Source organism: Ascidia mentula, chromosome 5 (assembly GCF_947561715.1).
Source record: "Ascidia mentula chromosome 5, kaAscMent1.1, whole genome shotgun sequence".
Classification (NCBI taxonomy): domain Eukaryota; kingdom Metazoa; phylum Chordata; class Ascidiacea; order Phlebobranchia; family Ascidiidae; genus Ascidia; species Ascidia mentula.
The window spans coordinates 8836007-8856831 of NC_138570.1; the positions used below are offsets into that span (position 1 = coordinate 8836007).

General features: G+C 41.9%; 1 protein-coding gene across 1 annotated transcript; it reads left to right on the forward strand.

Annotated features, from left to right (window-relative positions):
• The first annotated feature begins 1731 nt into the window (after positions 1-1731).
• LOC145901766 (thrombospondin type-1 domain-containing protein 7A-like) lies at positions 1732-20684 on the forward strand. Its single transcript, XM_082989539.1, has 31 exons — positions 1732-1992; positions 2139-2290; positions 2358-2539; positions 2618-2741; positions 2881-3048; positions 3111-3244; positions 3322-3540; positions 3610-3730; positions 3791-3877; positions 4697-4953; positions 5035-5313; positions 5612-5771; positions 7306-7482; positions 9789-9951; positions 10385-10514; positions 11298-11457; positions 11790-12029; positions 12938-13141; positions 13432-13629; positions 13946-14057; positions 14734-15018; positions 15343-15436; positions 15504-15623; positions 15924-16074; positions 16330-16507; positions 17419-17672; positions 17910-17996; positions 18347-18448; positions 18571-18738; positions 19066-19233; positions 19387-20684. Exons 1-31 carry the CDS (start codon positions 1782-1784, stop codon positions 19744-19746), a joined length of 5445 nt encoding a protein of 1814 aa, XP_082845665.1. The 5' UTR covers positions 1732-1781; the 3' UTR covers positions 19747-20684.
• The last annotated feature ends 141 nt before the right edge of the window (positions 20685-20825 follow it).

Sequence of the window (20825 nt, forward strand, 5' to 3'; positions counted from 1 at the left end):
CACCCCTGGGGAAGTGTAAGGGTTTATGGTGAAGGGACCAACATCAACATTTAGTTTGGCGAAGAAGACGTTGATCACTGACCCAACCAAGAGGCCAACTTGAAAAGTAGCAAAAACTTTTGAAAAAGCAGCTACACGATTTTCTTCCGATGATCGTCTGGCAATTGTTCCCAGGATTGAAGATTCGGTTCCCGGACCGACGCCGGACACAACCATCCCAGTAAGAATTACAATTGGTGATTTGGCAATAAAATATATAAACGAACCTGAACAAATACAATTGATTTTATTTCGCATCATGTAGGATGCAAGCACATTTTTTATGTCGTGCTACCAAAACTATATAATTTAGTTGTATGTAACCAAATGTTTTAAGTTTCATAAATAATTTATGAGACTATGATAGCTTGCCCAGGCTATGTCATCAAACAGAAACAAAAAGATTTGCCCGGCACGCAGAAACTTGTTTTACACAGCTTTTTAGTATCGGACAATATACGAGGCCTACTTGTCTTACAAGAAAAATTATACGCGATCTTGGTTGTCTGTAATAAAAACGAAAACATGAGTTATAAGGTAACTTGCCTAAAAACTGAAACATAGTGCCAACGATAAGAACTGGTTTGATTGATTGCAGTTTGTCTGAAATTCTTCCGAAGATAGGAGCTGCCACAAGTGTTGAAAACGTTCCGGACGCCATAACCATGCCAATAAAATCTTGTTCCGCTCCAGAACTTAGCAAGTACAGATTCAATGTGGGCAGGATGACGGCTGTTGTAAAGAAAAACACATCGAATAAAACACAAAAATTAATCTATAGGCCTTTGTAGAGGATAACAACAGTAAATTCCTCTTACCGACTTGTATTCCTTGGAGCAAAAAGTAGCACCAAATTACAAAATAAGACGTTGAGACACACATTCTATGTTATATTCCACTAATTTAAAACTTTTTTTATTAAAATGCCCGTAAAAGTTGGCACAAGTGCAAACCTTCATTTGCTCTGTAATGTTGTAAACATATCATTGTGCTTCTAACGCCCGAGGGCTTGACTTAAAAATAGGTTATTGCGACACTACTACATGTGCAAAAAGAGCCATTAATATCATTGAGACTACACAACACTACTCCTTTCGCAGTTTTTGGTTTCTTACAATTTATACTTTATTCGCAGTTCTTGTCACAATTGCCACGTATATCATATTTTTTCCTGTATCGTTTGAGAGAACCCAAAAAGTGAGCAATCAATAACATTTTTATCAGTTGCGATCCTGTTGTTACACCTTATTTTGTCCTGCCTATTGACTGTCAACTCTCGACCATTCGACAAAGATTATGCTGCTGATGGTGTTCATGTACGTTGCAATCGATTCCTAAAAACTGAATGATTCAATTTAGAAGTAAGGTTCACGTTGGCGATAATACTACTGATGACGCGGTGGAGCTAACAAGCTAGAAGCGACCTCTGTATTAGCGCAAAGAAAAAAGCCGTTAACTCATTTTTTCACTTTTTTGAACGTCCCGGACACCGGACTCACTATACTATAGTTCGTAGTAACGGCAGTGCTGTTGCTTGGAGGTGCGAGGTGTTTGCACGTGTTGTGTTCTTTTGTTTGGTTTTGAAAAGAACTAGTTAAATCGTTTTCCCAAGCGTTTACCGGCAATGCTTTCAGGTGTTTTCGCGAAGTCATTATTTTTTTCAATCAACTGTTTTTTTTTGTATCCAGTGCTAATTTTGCCGGAAACTGCTTGTAAATATTTGCTTTAGCCAATGTTTGGCAATGGTGTTAAGCAGGAAGAACACCTGCGGATGTTTGCATGCAATGACAAAATGTCAAAGGACGAATCTTAACAAGTCACGGCAAAATGGAGTTTGTTTACATGTTGGAAATCAATTCAGAAGTTTACATACATTGGTGGTAATAATTTTTGCAAGTCAACTTGCTTGGGGTTTGGCTAAGGCTCAATCGACGATTGGGGTTTGGAAGACAGGTATTCACTTTTTCCTTCCATGCTTTTTATCTTTAACTGGTAGAGTGTGTTTCAGAAGTCAGTGTGGGTTATAACTTTGCAATATTTTTTAATGGATTTTGGTAAATTTGTAGTGGACCAGACAACTTATTTCATTTTGTTTGCAGGTTCTTGGGGTGATTGCAACGGAAGCACCTGTGGGGCTGGGGGAGTTCAATTGAGATCTGTCTTCTGTGAACACTCAACACAGCATTACAAAACCACACAAAACAACTGTAACAGGATTGATAAACCTACAGATACAAAGGAATGCTTTAAAGTAAGATTTAATCAACTTGCCAGCTCATAGAACAATTTTGAAGATATGTGTATTGTTGTTTTTTCAGGTTTGCCCCATTCACCACAGTATGTTTGAATGGAAAACTGGCCCCTGGGGAACTTGTATGAGTTCTGAGTTAGGCTCTCCAGAAAAAGTTGACTGCAATATTCCAGGTTTTCAAACACGAACAGTAAAATGTGTGAACAGCTCTGACAGCACAACAACCGTGGAAGATTATATTTGCCTAAGGTGTTTATCATGCAATAATTTTATGTGCAATCTTAAGCGTCAGTCGCAATTAACATAAATCCATCTTGGTTTACTTAGGTTCAACCCTGTTCCAGTAACTGACCAGCTCTGTAAAGTATCTTGTCCGCAAAACTGTGTCACATCAGTGTTTACTTCCTGGTCCCAATGCAGTAGGTCTTGTGGAAACGGAACACAAACAAGGGTATGTGAAGTCAAATGTGTGTAAATACGTCGTTGCCGTGTTGTTAGTGTCCCAAATGGATGTCATTGGGTTGTATTGGTTCCTGTATTGACTTTACAATTTCCTTTAGATATATGATTGAAACACATGTATTTTTTAGACAAGGCGAATAATTAAAAGATCTAAGTTCGGGGGAAAGGAATGCCCTGGTTTGTTGGAATCTAAACCTTGCCTTGGTTTGCCACAATGTCAGTCAACTATTGGGCCTACTTCCACCCACAATTTTAGAATGTTTGAATGGACAGTGTGCAAAAGAACACAAGCATCTGTAAGTTACCATTGGATTCAAACTGGTTTGCAAACCGTCAACAAAAAGTTTTTTTTTCAAAGTGGAAACCATATTCAAAACGAGGGAATAAGAAATGGGGTAAACGGGAAAGAGCAACCATCAATGAACATTTAATTGGTTTGAGAAGCCAAACTATCCAGTGCTTGACTTCAAATGGGCAGGCAGTTGGAAATACGTATGTTGTAGTATCTAAAGTGAAATCAAACCAATCAAATGTCAACAAAAACAATTGGTTAATTTTGCTAAAAATAGGTTTACAAGAAAAGAAACCTGTGCTATGTTGCAAGCTTGCACTGTGGATCTATGGTCAGCATGGAGTAATTGTAGTGCTGTGTGTGGAAGAAATGGCACCCAAATTCGTACAAGAAATATTCAGCGTCTCCCTTTTGGTTCAAATTCTTCCGCTTGCCCAAAGTTGATTGAGGAAAGAAAGTGTCTTGTTCCACCACAAAGTGCTGTTTCCTGCCATAGGTTTGAAACAGACCTTTACAGTGACAATGAATATGTATATATAACAAGATTTTATCACATATATTTTAGTTATCGCTGGGCTTCTGGAGGCTGGAGTGGTTGTGAGCTTGTGCATAATGCCACATGTGGTGGTGGCCAGCAATGGAGGGATGTGTATTGCATCCAACTAAGTCGATTTGTGAGAAGACAGGTATGATGTCTTAAGCACTTGAAAAATGGCAGTGATATTGTGAGTTGTAACAAATTTCAGGCCAATGCTGCTATGCGTATGGGTGGGGAAGATGGGGCAAATGCATGGGCACAAATGCAACCAGTTGATGAGTCGTTTTGTGAGCAGGTTTGTCTGACACATGTTGACATTCATTTTAAATTTTTTTATGTTAGGTATTTATCTGAAATGCATTAAAATATGCATTTGCGGTTTTCCAAGCTAATCTGTATTTTGTAAAAACATTCAATGTGTCATATTGAATATTCAATTGTGCATTGGATATTTTTTATTACTCCACCTACAACCTACAATTATGCTTCAACTTTGTATGACCTAGCTGCAGTTCGTGCCACTTAAATCATTCCCAGTCTGTCATGCCTGTTCCAAGAATGTGAATTACCCTGGATTACTCTTATCCCGTGGGAATAGCAGACAGTTGATCTCATGGGAGCCCTTTTAATAAACTCCTAAACCACATGCAACGCTTCCTGGTGGTCGTGCGCCAAATACTAAACCTTAATCGCAAACCCTACGGTCAGCACACTTTTCCTGTCATTTCAAATTTTGGATATAAAAGTCTATAATAGAAAAGCTATTGATTTTATTATGTCCATTGTGAGTTTTGTAACGACTGTTTTTGCTGGAGGTAAGTACGTTCATACACTGAACTCTCATCTATGCACGCGTTTAATAATTTATAACAGTGTTGTGAGTGGCGCGAGTCTTATAGGACATAAGCATCAAAAATAAACTTTCGCAGAAAACGTTTATGAAAGTAAGACATAGGCTTCTACCCAACGATAAAAACCTTTTTGTCGAGATTTGTAGTATTTACATCAACTTTGCGCTTGTTGTGTGTAAACCTTGTCGGCCTTACTGAAAAATTTATACAGTATTCAAAGCAATACAATTGAGCATCTTAAATCACACGTAATTCAACTGTAGAAAGAAAAGATGACCTCGTGGCGACAATGCAACATTCCGTGCTCTCGAGGTTGTGTTATGGGCGAGTGGTCGGATTGGTCGGCATGCGTGCTTCCTGCTTGCCCGGGTGACCTCAACTATACTGAACCGAACATCCAGCCGAGAAGATCTCGCAACATAAAAGGGTTCCAGCGCCGTCATAGGAAGGTTTACGAGAACGTAGGTCCGCTCGAAGATTGTCCGCACACGCTGGAAGTTACGCCTTGCGACAATGCAAGGTAAGTCTACAGCGAAGGCGGCATTACTAAACGTTTACAGTTCTCAAATCAAAAGAAACAAAAATATTCGCTTGGTTTCAGATGCTACCACTGGCATGTGACGTCACTGTCACCATGCCGACCGGATTCGGGCGAGTGTGGGTCGGGAATTATCATGCAGTCACTCGTGTGCCGCGATCTGTGGAGAAACAAGGTTCCCGACTCGAAATGTCATCGGGCTCCTTCGGCTCACGTCGTTCCGAGGCTTCTCACGTGCCACGTACCTTGTCCTGGAGACTGCGTGTTATCGGAGTGGGGCGAATGGACTCCGTGTACACACACTTGTAAACGCGGCAAAAAGGGTTCTCAAATGCAGATCAGGTGTGTGCTCGTAGTAGAAACTATACCCATCGATGATACCTTTTGATTATTTTAAATGCTACGTTTTAATTATTTTTAGTTACAAATAAGATATTTATGTGATGCACAGTTGACTTGTAGCGTCATGGCCTACGATATAGAAATTCGTTATTACGCAAGTTCTTTGTTTAAACGACTTGGAACGATGCAAGCAGTATACAGTGCTTCGTTCGGTCCCAGATATTAGGTCACCAAATTGTCGGAAACCACTTAAATCAACTTGACCCGCTTGGCTGTATAAATATTTACTTTCCAACAGAAAACGGGGGATCCTGGCTTTCCCCGGACCGACTGGAACGCCGTGCCCTCACACAGACGCCCTCCAACAATCGCGACAATGCAACCAACAAAAGTGTTCAGTATATTTCTGGCCTCGCCCGTCCTGGAGCCCTTGTCAGATAATGGACGCCTCCACACCCGTAAGTTTATGAATCATTTAGCTCTCTTGTATAGGCGAACTTTTAAAACCTCTCCGGTCCATAGGATTTTTAAAAATTTTGCACAAAGCTTGCCTGAAGCATGCAGATGAACGTGGTTTAAGTTAAAATACCAACTCATTTCCATTTTCCCAGCGAAATGAACTTAACCGCAGGTCGCCGGCTGTGACGGCATAGAGCTCATTTGTCCCCGCAAAATACTATTTGTGACGCGGAAATAGGAACTGTGTAGTTTTTGTTGGTTTGTGGTTCATATGCGAATACGGTTGAACCCCATTACCCGCAAATGTGCGTCAAATGTTGGCAAGTTGATATCCCGCACCTGCGTGTTATTAAATAGCGAGGCAAATATTATACCGAGGCCCAGATATTTTCCTCTGCGTGCGTTGACAATCATATTCCCAATAGGCCGAAAATAGCAACGTATATTTCTATCTTGTTATTTGCGGGTCGCGTGCTGCGTGAAGTTACGCATAATTTGCGCCCGCCGAATTGGTGAAAAGCCACGACAAAGGCAACTGCCGCAATACGATCGTTCGGTCGGTAAAAGTACACACACCGTACAGCACCGTTTGTTTTTATTTCCGTAACCGGCAGAGGATAATCTCATTCCCTCGTCCGCGTTGTTATTGTCCACACCCAATTTCGAAAAACTCGGGTATTTTTTCCGCATCGCTATGTGTGGTCTTATAGCTGGAAGTGCCCTCATTTTGTTTTCATTTCTCTGTTCGAGGTCTTCTCGAATAAATTTCGCCAACGTATGAAACCTATTCTCGTTTGCACCGTTAGGTAACAATATAACAATTGGTAACAATGATGGCAAATTGACAATACTCGTATTTCCCTTAGATTGGTACCAAAAGCAACAGACCCCATTAAGTCGCTGAAAACTTCTTTCTTTATAATTATGTTTAGCGCAGTAGTTTTGTCTGCACCAGACAAAATATGGAAAAATTAAACTTGTTTCTAACCATCTCATAAACTGCTTGACTCGTCGGTTAGTTACGCTTCAGTGCTCGGTCGATATTACTACGGTTTCATGCTTTCGGAGGGTGCAGACTTATTGTCGCCGCTCGATCGCCATCGATTGTGACCCGACGTTGAACACTGGCTGTAATGTTCGTCCGTCGCATGGGATTTGATATAATCTTCTTCCAGTGGAGATAACTTTTGACTTGTACAGTTCGGACATTGCTTTGGGTTTATCATATGCCGATTTGCTGTGTTCCAAATCTCGGATTTGGGTCCACTTGACACCAATGAAACATTTTGACATTATTTTTTGACTTTACACCGACGTTTTGGTTTGCAATTGAATCAGGTCAGGAAACAAAACGGTTAAAACTCACGTGTGGCCTTATGTCAAATGAATTAGGATTTCTTTATCAATGGGTAATTAATATTGTTAATACCCAGCGTTAAGTTAACAACATTTGGCAAAAAGGTCGCAATAATTTTCAATAGGAACTAGGCTAAAAATATACAGAACTAAAGAACTAAGGAATTATCATTACAGGTTGTTGGAATGAATTTGAACTTGCCGGGTGAAGGTGGTGTAGCTTCCGTGGCTGCTTCGGAGAGCAAAGGTGTCTTCGTCTACCCCCAAAGTCAAACACCAGGCACATGTAAAATCGGTTATCAAACGCGAGAAGTTCGCTGCACCAAAAAGGATAGCGGATCTGTTCGACGAAAGGTATCAATTATTTAAGTAAATTTCATTCTATTTTAGTTTTGATGACATTTTCTTACCGTCTATTTTGTATCAAATGGACTTTGCAAATATTTGCATACAAGTGAACACTGCACAAAAATATAGCATCAAAAACTATGAAATTGTCCTCACAGCATAATTGAGCGTTCATTTTCCCTGGAAGTTGGTTAAAATTGTGTGAAACACTTGCTCTTTCAAAATACTCCGAAATAATAATCAAAGCAAAGATTACTCTTCGATCCATTAAAGACATCGTTCAAATTTTACAACACTTTACTGCAGCTAAATTTGTGCGTTAAAGCCAACATTACGTTTTCCGTGTTTGTTTTGATTCTACCATATTCTGAAAATAACTTCAATTACGATCATGTGAATTAGTAGCGATCCTTAAACACAGCGGCGGTATTATGCGAACAGCGTTTTTGATTAACAAGAGTCTCTTGAGACAGTAATAAACTCACCCTTAATCCTATATTATTAATAACCTGATGTTCCTTCATGTGTGTAATATGAAGTGAATGTGCTTAATTTCGCGCCGTGTTAAGGGGTTCTGTGTGAGGTCGTTCCATCGTTTAACTTAATTTAAAAAGCGTGCCCTTATTTCACGGCTTGTTGATACACCAATGAAGCAGAGGAGAATATTTTACAGCAAACGTCCGAACATGCGTAGATCTGTAAGTTCGGGTGCTGGTACGCTTCTGAGCTTGTCGCAGATCTGCATCAACAAACCGTGGCATTTGCTATTTTCGAGTGGTGGCTTTGGCATAAACCAACACCGTCCTCGCGAACAATCGCGGTCGGAGTCGCGGTCGACTTTGGAATCGAGGCCTACAGTCAGTTTGCGACTTTACGCTTTTAGTGCACCGATGCGCTTGTAAAAGCTTGGTCAGTTCTGAGCTCTCACAAACTTACAGGAAATTCGAATTACGGGAAGTTACGCTTGAGTGCGCGCACACCATGTACGGAAATGGGAAGGCCGGTTGTGTAAATAATATTAAGACGCGTGCGGGGTCTATTTAGGCTTTTCTGACACCGCGCAGTTTCAGTGCGTGATATTTTTACCGTTTGTTAGTTACAAACTGTGCAGCGGGCAAGTGTGCATTCTGACTTTGGTAAAGATGAAAGTGCTTTGTCTTTCGGTAAATCCTCACAATGGTGTCTTTCGAGCGTGCTGTGTACACTTTCAACATCAACTATTGGGTTGCGAGTCTCTCACGAGTGAAGCGGAAGTGCAGTTTAAAATCGTCGCCGGTATTTTGGGATGGAAACGGCGTTTTTGTGTCGAAGCGTGTCGCCACAAACGGCGGCAAACTTTTGAAAGGAAACTCGCTTCCTTCGCTGAGCGTTGGATCGGCTTTACGGTTGAAGGGGTCGCACTTGATCAAAATCACCTTGGTATTTTTTTGAAAGGTTTGTGTGGTGCACAGTAAATGTAGTCATTTCCACAGGACCTTGATTCAAGTTTGATACTTTTCAATGCAACAAGTTTTAGCGGCATGTGTAAGCTTCCATACAACTAATTGCTTTCACTCGGACCATGGTCCTTCTCAAACAAACTGTAGTAAAATTAGGTTTTTCTTAGGTTCAATTTGTGGCATGATTTTTATTAAAATATTTAAAAAAAATATATACAAGGCTCGTGGTTGAGTGGTGTTTCAAACCATAAAGTTTTAATTGCTTAAACCTTTGGAATATTTTGCTGCCACCCAAAGTTTGGCCTGGCTACGCTGCTGCTTACGTTGCTATGTTGCTGAGAACATTCAGCAATAGCGCCAAATGTTCAAATTAGTGCGCATTCCCAGTCGATTTGCCCTTTCCGTTCCTCGGCTTGACCATCTGCCCGTCGGCGTTCCCTTCTGTGCCTTCTGATCTACGAAATTAGCCATAATTGGACGTTTCAAGCGGCGACAAGGATATAGGCGGTGGTTAGTGGCAGGGCAGGTGTCGTTAGCCCAAACCACCTTGTTTTGTGGTGACAAATTCGTCGGATTGGAGATGGTGTTTTGCTACAAGTGTTGACATGTCAAAAACGCCTCCACGGAGACAAAATATATTGAATTATTTTAGCATAAAAAAAATCCCATACAACTGTTCAGTTCATTGTGCGTTGGCGTTTGAATGTTTATAAAATCGTAAACTACCACCATGTGTTATAGTTTACCGCACAAAAAATAATGTTGTTGTCATGTACAGGAGGTCGCTAAACATTTAGGTTTTAGTTTTTTTTGTTTGTTGCGTTTACACAAAATGCTCGATTTCAGAACAAAAAAATGCATTAATTTTTGCAGATGTGCATTGCGTGGGACAAGCCGACGACAGTGCGGTCATGTGCTGTGGGGTGCAGACAGGATTGTATCTTATCTCAATGGTCGGAATGGAGCAGCTGCAGTTTGGAATGTGACAAACTTATCTCCAACTTAAATTCTGCATTTCAAACTCCGACATCTCCAAGTAAGAACCTGTCATGTTACAGCTTTCGCATTGCATGCGTCGCAACAAATATTGAAAAGGTTCCGCATGCGTTTGTGTGAAAAACTTAAGGAATGAATTTCAACTGAATTTTTGAAATGCTAACACCCTTATAGAACTATTAAGTGAGTCCATTTTGCAAACATTTGATCAGGCTGCATGCCCATGGATGGAAACAAAGGCCTATTTTTGTGTATTAAAATGTAACTATTATTATACAAGAAGACAAAGATTGCATCGCTTGTACTACACTGTTGAGCGAAACACCAAATCAACAAAATGGTTTAAAATATTCTTGATAAAGATAATGTCATGCCTAGGCTTCCTAATCCTGTCGTTTCGCTCGCGTGGGACAACCTTGCACTGTCGCATAACATGTAAAACAACCCCATCAACATCCTTTATACACACACAGGTCTGATAAGCGTGTACCAACGTCGTCGGCGCTACGTCGTTCAGCACAGAGTGGGGAGTGGGGAGCCTTGTCGTCTCGAGCTGGAACAACTGCGGAGATGTGACGACTCAGAGCAGTGCTCGCTCTTCCAGTGAGTAACATACAACGAATACATGGCCGACCTCTTCAATAATGCATACCCAGGCCCCCCTAGCGTCTTACAGTTTAGTTTGTAGCGCGCATCGATCGGACTGGCACAAATTCCATCGCCGGTGAAAGAGCACGCACGTCAAAGTTGTATTTCAATTTCGCGCAGTCCCAGTCGCTTTTAAAATTAAACGTCGTCCCGCTCGCGGGGTTATTGAAAATGTGTTGGATTTTCGGTGACTTTTGATCGATTCGTTCCCGGAAAGCTACCGACGTCACGTTCCAACTCAATTTAAAAAAACAACTTGTTTTTCTCGGTCTGCAGGCAACTCGCGTAATAGTCATTTTTAAATATATAGAAGTGTTTTTAGCAATTAGTAACATGTGGATAAGTGATGTAGGTCGTGTATTGTTAAAAACAAATAGCGATTCGTGTGAATTTGTGTATCAAATGACGTGATAAAGGTGCGCCATTCGTTCTCAACTTCAGCTATCATTTTCACGACCTATTGTCGCATTCCCAGCAGCCACAGATTGCTTAAAAACCTCACCTATTTGGGCCATTTACAGAACTCACCAACTTCCTCTCCTTTCCCTAAATAGGGATGATTCGCCTCGCCGCGTTTTGTCGTGTTCAAATCAAACTGCAGATAATTGCCACTCGAGTTTATCCGCCCGGCGATCACGTTCGTCCCCGCCCACCGTCACCCGATATTTTACGCTCTCCCGCCCAGCGCAGTGAGATTGCTGCTATTGACCTGCTGCATTCACTCATTCTTCCTACCAGGTGGCAGACTAGCAAGTGGAGTCCCTGTGTGGTGGCGAAAGAAATGGCGATGTTGTTCAAGGGACAAGGCGGCTGTTTGGGCGTTAACACGAGGTCGGTAAAATGCCGTCGGTTGACTATGGCGGGATACGCCCAAGCTGCCGTGGTGAAATGTTTGCAGGTATATTGGATTGTTTTTGTTTTAGAGCTCAGCGGTAGTGGTGATTTAACTGTATTATGTGGTGAAATTTAATAAACAGTGAAATCCAACCGTTTTGGTTATAAATTGGATATAATGATTTTTCGCGTGGGAAACGCGTGGCTTGCGACGTTTTTAAGTTTCAACAAACCACTAAGCTCGTGTCTCATTCGAATTTGAAGAAAAATATTGCATTGAAACTAAATGTGCGCGGGTCAATATCTTAGCACGCAACGATCTCGCAGTCCATTAAACCCGAAACGCAATTACCCTGATGCAATTAAAACGCATTAACTCTCGCGTCTATGACTCAGCACGCGGCACCCATACCACACGCCACCCGACCTTGCCTCGCCAATTGTCCCAGGAGCTCCAAACTACGGAAATGGATGAAAAAGATCGGATGTAAGGCCACTCTCACCCCGAGCCTGAGCTCCGATTTCACTCGACCACCACAGACCGACGCCGCGCAGCTGGGAAGCGAACGGAACGGAGGACGTCCCGTCTCGCGACCCGCGGGACCGTGGTCGTCATGCATTGTCGACGATGATGACGTAAGATTCAGTGTTTTTGGTGATCTGCGCGTATTTTGTGTAAAATCCTCTGGTCTATTTGAATAAGTAATACCGATGATGGCTGTAAATACAGGCGAAATATACATAAGAACAACGTTAAACAAACGAATTAGGTTTACTGGCAGGAATTGTTATAACCTCTGGACTCTGGTCTAGTTTGAATGGTTTGAGGTCACATTTCGTTACTGATGTTGGACGCTGATAAACAGAGATAGACTGTAATTGTGATGATTCATTTAAAATACGAATACGTCAAACGATTAGGGAACCTTTCATTTCCTCGGTTATCAGTGCTGTGGTGATTCACTCATGTTAAGTCTTCAATGCGACCACATAAAACTCGCGGAGAACCTTTTAACGTTGGTTTCCATTCCCATGGGCTTTTATTTTGCATTGAAGTCTCGTTTCGTGCGCAATCAAGTTTTCCTGTGAGTTTTAACGTCTAACGTATTGACTGCGTGCATAAATTAACTCACCTTGCAGCAGATTTTGCGACCAGTCTATACTGTATATGATCCCAACAGTTGCAATTGTAGATATTCAGCAAAGTAAGAACCTCATAACAACCTGACATAAGTTCAAAATCTGCTACAAATGGGGTAAATTTATAATAGTTGTCCAGGTGGACTTCATAACATTTAAATCCTTTAAGATTTACAATCGCAGCATCGTATATTTCCACAGGTGAAAATCAATAAGCTTGTTATTAAAGACAAATATATTTCACTTTGAAAAGCATCATCAATCTGAATAAAAAAATCCGAAAGAGATTATAAGGAAAAGGTTCACTATTATTGCAAGCTGTTGCAACAGAACGGGAAATGATTCCCAGAATCGATCAACAATGACGTAAGATTATCGCATATCTTCACCCCGTATGTTTGTAGTACGATTGGAGTGCAGACGATTGTCCTGCGAGTCCCATGACAACGGGGGCTGTCCCGAAACCAGCCTATTCACTTCTTCGCGAAACTCGCCAGTGCGGCCACGGGATGCGAAGAAGAGCGCTGGCTTGCTACGATGACGTCACCGGAGCCATGTTGAATTTTTCTCAGTGCTCTTACCGACCGTACGTGGAAGAGGATTGCGAGGTTCGAGTTTTAACGACGCTTTAGATAATTTGTAGTAGTCCTTTGGTGCAAAGATACTGGAGAGAATCATTTGACAGATAAATGGCAAAGCTACAACGCTGCTACTAACACTCTGGTATATTTATGTTATTCACCAGCATTTACTGACGCTTGTCTGACCGCCACCTACATGACTAGCTTACAGGAAATGTTCCAACATTTCGTTGTCCTCCATGCAAACAACATTTTCCACCCCAACTCTTACCACACACCCAGTAGATTTATTCAACTTTATTTCGTAATTCTCACAGGTTCCTTGTCCCCTTAACTGTGAAATGAGCAAATGGACACACTGGGGTCTTTGTGGTGAGCTTGCCGTCGACGCAACAACGTCACTTGCCCCACCCCCCGATTCTTACACGCCTTGTGGAGAAAACCTTCGATTCCGTTACCAGGAGGTGATTCAGAATCCTCGAAATGGTGGGAGATCATGTCCTGCCCATAATCAGGTTTGTTTTTCCATTTCCCTCGGGAGGATTTATTTGTTAGAAAACATTACTGGGTTGTTTAGTCGTGTTGAAATATCTGTGGGACATTTTGAGGAGTAAGTGGATTGTATGATCAATTTTATTAGCGTTTTTGAGTTTGTTTGTCTAAAGTTTTATAACCAACACCCATCGTCCTTCATAGTCATGATTTAATTCCTTTGAAAAAAACACTTATTTTTTAAAATCCAACCATCTTCTCATCACCCAAAACGTGTTCCATACTCCGCTCATATAAACAACTTTTTTGTGTAACCTTCATTCACTAAATTTCAAACAGCTTCGACAATCGCGACCCTGTCGAACCGATTGTGACGAAAATTTCTGGGTGGCAACGTCCTGGGAGTCCTGTGACGTCTTCAACGCGACGTCAATCAACTCCTGCGGCGGAGGTTTGTTTGTTCAATATCTCCTCTGAGCATTGGGCTAGCTTATCGACCACGGTTTGGCCGGGACCAATTTTAAGTGTTCCGAATTCCCGTTCTGAAAGTTGGGTCGATATTCGCTTATTTGCGTGCTGTCAGTGTGCACGTAATTAAAGTAAGACCATACACGTGTTAAAAGAAATTCGAACGTCGCCTTACAACATGTTCCTTCATTAAACTCGGCGCGATGTGTTCCCGAGGGCTGACTATTCCCTGTTTCGATTTTAGCCGAGTTTCCGCGAACGATCATACTTTCGTCAAAGTTTTCTCTGCCTGTCGTTTTGAAATCTCTTAAAGTAACTTTTAAATCACTATTCATTGTGTGGAAAGCAGGGGTGTTTCAATTCAATTTTATTTTTGCACAAAAAGAACTTGAACGCGATTAACCAAGGAATATACAAAAAAAATGGCATAAGTACAAAGAAAATGACAAGGGTTTATTTTAAAGAACTGTTGGACCCGTGTTTGTTACGTATGGTAAATTCGCGCGATTTTCAGGTTGTAGCTAACATGTGTTGAGTGAATGTTTTTTTTCTCTGTGCAAGTCGATAAACCTTCATTCGATGTCACGGTGATTCACCACCGACTTTAAGAACGCCGTCTGTTCATAACATAAACTCAATTGACCTCTCCCACTCACCAGGAATCCAGACGCGCAATGTGAAGTGTTACGTCACATCCCGTCGGGAGGGCCGAGCGAACTACGGGAAACGCGAGGACGACTTCTTGCTCTGCGACATATCCTCGATGCCTCTTGGCTCCCGCAAGTGCAACGCCACCTGTCCTGACAACTGCGTCGTGTCGCAATGGTCGTCGTGGCAACCGTGCGTGTCACCCGGCGAAGGTCGAGTCGGCCAGACTGGGAGTTGCTCGGGGGCGAGCAGGATTAGAACGAGGAGAATTATGAGGCAACCAAACGTGGCAGCTTGTGAGTTTGTGTTGTGATGCATTTCAACTTATCCCGTCATGCGTGTTGCTGGTGTTTTCCTCTGGCAAAAAATGTTTAAAACTTCGTAATTTCGGTTATGGTTGAGCTAACTGGAGTGTGGTTTTGGTCCCGAAACACGCTGAATGGCGATCAAAATAGTTGGTTAGTTTATTTCTAAAAAAAAGTCCATAACACGAGACTGTTGACGTAGCCGATTAAGAATTTGGTGATTCGGGTTTTGTTTTAAGGATAAACAATGTTCCCAATCATTTATCGAAACTGTGCCATACTCTCACTTATGTATTTTGATGTATTTTGTTGAAGTGTCCGATTCTGTTGTAAAATCCCTTTGTCCGGAAGCTCAGGAACTTGAACAAACGGAGCCGTGCCAACTTAACGAAAATTGCTTCACGTACAGGTTTGTACATTTTACACGAACTGCGCTGTTCAGCTTTCTACAAATTAACATTGTATTTGTCTTCCAGCATCAAATGGATGGAGTGGGGGAGTTGCCTGCTCGGTGGCGACGCCAAGTGTGGAGAAGGGAGAAAATACAGGAAAGCAAATTGTATGAAAAGCACAGGGCATCCAGTTCATCCTTCCAAGTAAGTTGAATGCGTTTCGGACCGACTTTAACGTCCAACTGAATATTACGCAGTATCAAAACATTGCATCATAATTATTTCAATAAATTCGTCGCCAGAAAGACGTCGTTAACTCAGTATTTCAAATTTTGGTCACAATGACGTGAACGCAAATGCGCCAGTTAATGCAATTATTTTGTCTACAAACTACGCTGCCAATACAATATTCATGAAACACACACTAATGCTCCATGCATCGTGATACTAATGGCTGGCGTAATAGGTAGTAACGATATTACATTTCCTTTCCCTTCCCCTCAGATGCACAAAGCATGACGTCACCGTTCCCGACCCTCAGTCGACATCGTGTCACGTGAACTGTCCGATCGATTGCCTGGTCGGTGATTGGTCGACGTGGACCACGTGCTCTGACGTGTGCACCTTGCCAAGAACGCGGACTCGATCCCGAAAAGTAAGTGTCTTGCTATTGTGGATGTATTTTAATCGCGTTTCCCTATTTTACCCTTTTTGTGTGCCCAACATATGCTGTAGCGCAGAATGACTGCAAAAACGTTTACGGCTCGTGTATTTCTTTTAAAGGTCACGAATGCGTCTGTCTTCACTATATATTATTTTGAGTGCAATTGCGCACATGTTAGCATAAATCTAGTTCACACAATCCCTTTTTCGGCGATCGATTTATCCAAAAACTCTCACCACCCGACAGATTCTACGCCATCCGTCACCATCGGGACGTCACTGTCCCAGGGATCTCATCCAGACCCGTCCATGTTGTAGCAAACCATGTTATGCGTGGAAGCTGGAAGCTTGGGGAGATTGTGAGATAGAGGAAGGAAACTGCGGTGTGGGAAGAAGAAGGAGGGAGGTTGCGTGCCGACAGCAAGGTGATAAGCGGTTGATTCTATGTTTTCCCTCTACAAAATCAACTCACACAACTAAGGCTTTGTGGTGCAATTTTTTTGAAAATTATTTGTATGTCTTGAGAAACCGCAAACCTTATCACAATATTACAACTTTACTGTTAAAAGGAAAACGAGAAAATAAAGAGTTTTAACAAACACGATCAGAACAAACCGATCCTTTCTCCCGATGGCAAGAATGCCGTCTCACTTTCCAGCAACCTAAATCCATGCCGTCTTTACAACGGGTTAAATCCCAAGCGACGCCGAAACCGAACGTAATTGATTTGCGACTTACCGGTTATAAGTCAAGCTGTCTCTCCCTCCCAAGCGAGGAGATATCGGTTCCGCTTCGCCCACGGGAGATGGCACTTCCCAAACTGCTGCTAATTAAACAGAAGCCGTATCTGGTGACACACTTGCGACCCTATTAGCGCGCTGGCATTTAGGATCCCAATATCTTTGGTTACGACATATAAACGTTTTAGAAATAATGCGACATACTTTATAGCAGTGCTTCCCAACCAGTATTTCAGGTGGGTCACGAAGCATTTCTAAATGTTCGCATTAATAGTAAATTGCATGTGTATACATTGTTTCTTTTCTCATTAAATTGTTGTTAATTTGTTTGGTCATATCTCATTGTGGGTCGCACAATAAAACTTGCATTAAAAGTGGGTCGCGAACTGAAAAAGGTTGGGAAGCACTGCTTTATAGGGTATAGCCAGTGAACACTTTTGCGGCAAGTAAATTCTCACTCATCCCTATTACAATTTATGAAGACACACCCAAAAAGTGTTTTTGGTGATATTAAGCCTAATACAGTTTTATTATCAAAGGAAATATTAAACATTAAAACGACGCGCTGGGAAACTGTGAGCTATTTTTATTTGCAGATGGCACGAATGTTGATGATAACTTCTGCAGGCTACAAAACGATCGATCGAGCAACCTTGATCTGTTGTACGATAGGTTTCCAGCTGATCAACTGACCGCACCTTGTCAGGTGCCTTGTCCTGGCGAATGTCGCGCCACCGAGTGGTCGTCGTGGAGTCGTTGCCATGCCGACTGCAAAGCGGGTGACTCCCTTGTGAACGCGAATTCTTCCACCGTGAAAACTCGATCCCGAGTTCTTTTTGTTGTTGGAAACGTAAGTTTGGAAACTGGATTTCATTAGGGCCAAAACAATTAGCTGGTACTCGATTAGGCACCGTCATCACATCAGCCTTTATTTATTGCAAATAGTGATTTATTTCTTTGCAGCAGCAAGTAAAATGTTTGAAAAATCGAAACCTTGCGTTGATTCCAAGTCCCTTGCTTCATTGGAATATAATTTTTTAAACTTTGTATGCACGCTGTAAGTGAATTCGTTCTCATATTTGAACAGGTGGAAGGGGTCGAATGTGATTTGAACGACACCGAAGAGATAGAATGTCCCACAGAGGAAGCTGTTTGCTTCACATACAAGTGGAGAGTAAGTTACTTTCACCACCTATTTATGGACCAATCTTACTCTAACTCTAGCCTTTAGTGGCCCAAATCCCTTGAAAAATATTCGTGCTTCGCCACCTCGTTATTGTCTCGGCTACGCTTTTTATGTATTTGGCGATCAAACATATTTATAACCCGTGTCCCACGCTTGAAAAACCTGTGTTATGGTTCAGAATTTTTGTGTGGAGTTTTGTGGAAAAGTCACTTCGCGAACGTTAGTATAGTGTCTGTGTATCGCAATTGGGAGAGATTGTGCCCTTTCTAAACCGCAATTGCTTACTTCGTTAGAATTGTGGATAAAACTGTCAATGTGTACGTTGCTTGTGTTCGCAGGTGGGTCAATACCTAGGCGGACGACGGGATGTTTGGTGCGAACGAACTCAGGATGGTTTGCGAGTCTCAACCGGGTGTACGGATGACGAGAAACCGGATGAGGTAACTTCCACCACAAACACAAACACCGCTTTGTCAATTTGTCGGTCTTCGACGCCGTGTGAACAAATTGGAGAAACCTTTTTTCTCAATGGATTTCCTCCTCATTGCAATTATTCTTTCAGATTATGGAAGCGCCAGAATGTGAACAACCGTGCGATGAAGTTGAAAACGGTTTGTGTCTTCCCACCGGGGAGTGTGGTTGTCCGACATCTTACCGCGCGGTCATCCAGTCATCGGTGTTAATTACGTGCGTGGATCCGGATAAGCAACAGGATGAGGGGACGATTGAGGTAATTTTACCTTTGATTTTGCAGCGTAGTGAGATCATTTACACCGTACGAGTAAGATTTGCTAAATTGTGCATTTATAAAATGTTCTTTCAAAATACTTAAATGATGAAAATAAGGAGTCTTCTGCATAATTACCGTGCTGTAATCCGCCTTTTTGCTTTTCCATTGTTTTCAAAATAGCTGTGGACGTTTTTCACTTTTTTTGAAGATTTCGTAAATAGCAGATGGACGTCGAAATGAATAGTAATTTTGTTACCATATTGCTTCTCTTCAAATGAAAGGATTGGTATATCATTAAATTGTCAACTTTACATGTTGTTTATTCAGGTTATAAACTCCCGCGGCGTGCATGACGAAACAGGGAGTGAAGATGTGATAAAGGAAGAGCCGACCACTACCTCATATTCTCCTCCGGTTGAAATTAAACCTTTAAACGAGAGTGAGGCAGATATATGGGATAACCTTAACCCTGTGAAGCAAGACGGTTCCCTCAAGGTAAAACTTTCCCAGTGATATTATGATGCCATAATCACAACCGCCTTTCAATGCTTCGAGCACAAGATCTGGTATAACAAGATGCTAATTCTCATGTGTTGACAAAGTTGTTTACTCGCATCTTACACTCAACACTGAGGTATATGTTTGCAGATATGGGCTTACGGCGCCATTGCTGGTCTTGCCATACTTCTAGTATTCATCATCGCCATCATCTACCTCCTTTATTCCGCCTGTCACAAGGCCAGCAACCCAAAATCGGGCTCGGGGCGCAAGAAGCGACGTCATCACCGACGTAACACAAGCGGCACAAACGTGGGGGTGGGATTGGTGGTCAGTAGTGGCGGGGGGTCGTCGATGTTTGGAACCGGTGGATCCGGTTTGCCCCCTTACTACACCGCCGCGGTTCCGGCGGCCGGGGGACAAAGGTTTCCCGGCATGAGGGCTCTGAGCCGAACGCCGTCGGCCCGAAGCGGCTTCTCGTTTCCCGACCGTTATGACAGCGACGATTAGCTTAAACTTGCAAATCTGATCAATTATTTTCTTCACTACGCGGCTGAGAATACGCCGAATACCTGGCAGACTTTTGCATTGCGAAACCGACTTCGTTGTATTATGTTGTACACAAGCATAGAAGGCCGTACGCCCGTTGTACGCGCATTCGTATTGCACTGCACGCGTCGTTTTCGCGCTATTTATGTTTAAAACAGCTTGCGCTTATTTTTCTCCCGATTTCAAATCAAGCTCCGTTCGCAGGCCCACTTTTTGTGACATTGTATTTAATGTGTTCTTTTTTTATCTCTAGTCATTCTAGGTTTTATCGCCTCTTTGTTTCAGCTTTCATCGGGTGTTTAACCCGTGCCGATAAACTATCAACATCAATGTCTTTATTTTCACTGTGACTGCTTTTTAACTTTTGTTTAGATCTCTTGCGACAGGCTGTAAGTGCGACCCTTCACTGGCGATTAGATATCAATAACTTTAGCTTTTAAATATTACCAGGAACCGTTCTTTGCCTATAAGCACTAGTGAGCGTCGTTAATCTTTGCTTTAAAATCGTGCAGTAATACCAGTAAACATCTGATTATCTCCCAAGTATCGCAACTACCTATAGCATGCACCTTTATATCACATACCGACTTGCCATGTGAACTATCACCTACCTCATAAACTAACTATCCACCAGAATGCTTGTTTCTAATCACTTGATAATAAACAATTCCTTCGCGTTCCGCCTAACGCTGGGACGCATTTTTCAATGAAGCCATTTTTCTAGAAATGCAGTTTGGAAATTATTTCTGTTGCTTGCAAATGTCATTTGTCAAATTCTCAGTTAGAAGCTGCAAATATTTTGATCTTCCCATCGTGTTGCTTTGGTGTAAATCTAACTTCTTGCAGTTCTTTCACTGTTTTTCGTCATCGAGTTCGAAATAAACGTATTTGTTATCACTTTGTAACCACCAGAGTCTTCTTTTTTAAGGCTTGGTACTTTTGGTTTTGCACCTGATACATTCAACCCTCTATCAAAGGTTTATAAATATCCACTTCCAGTTGTCAAGAGTAAACTGAACTAAATACTACGGTACATAAAG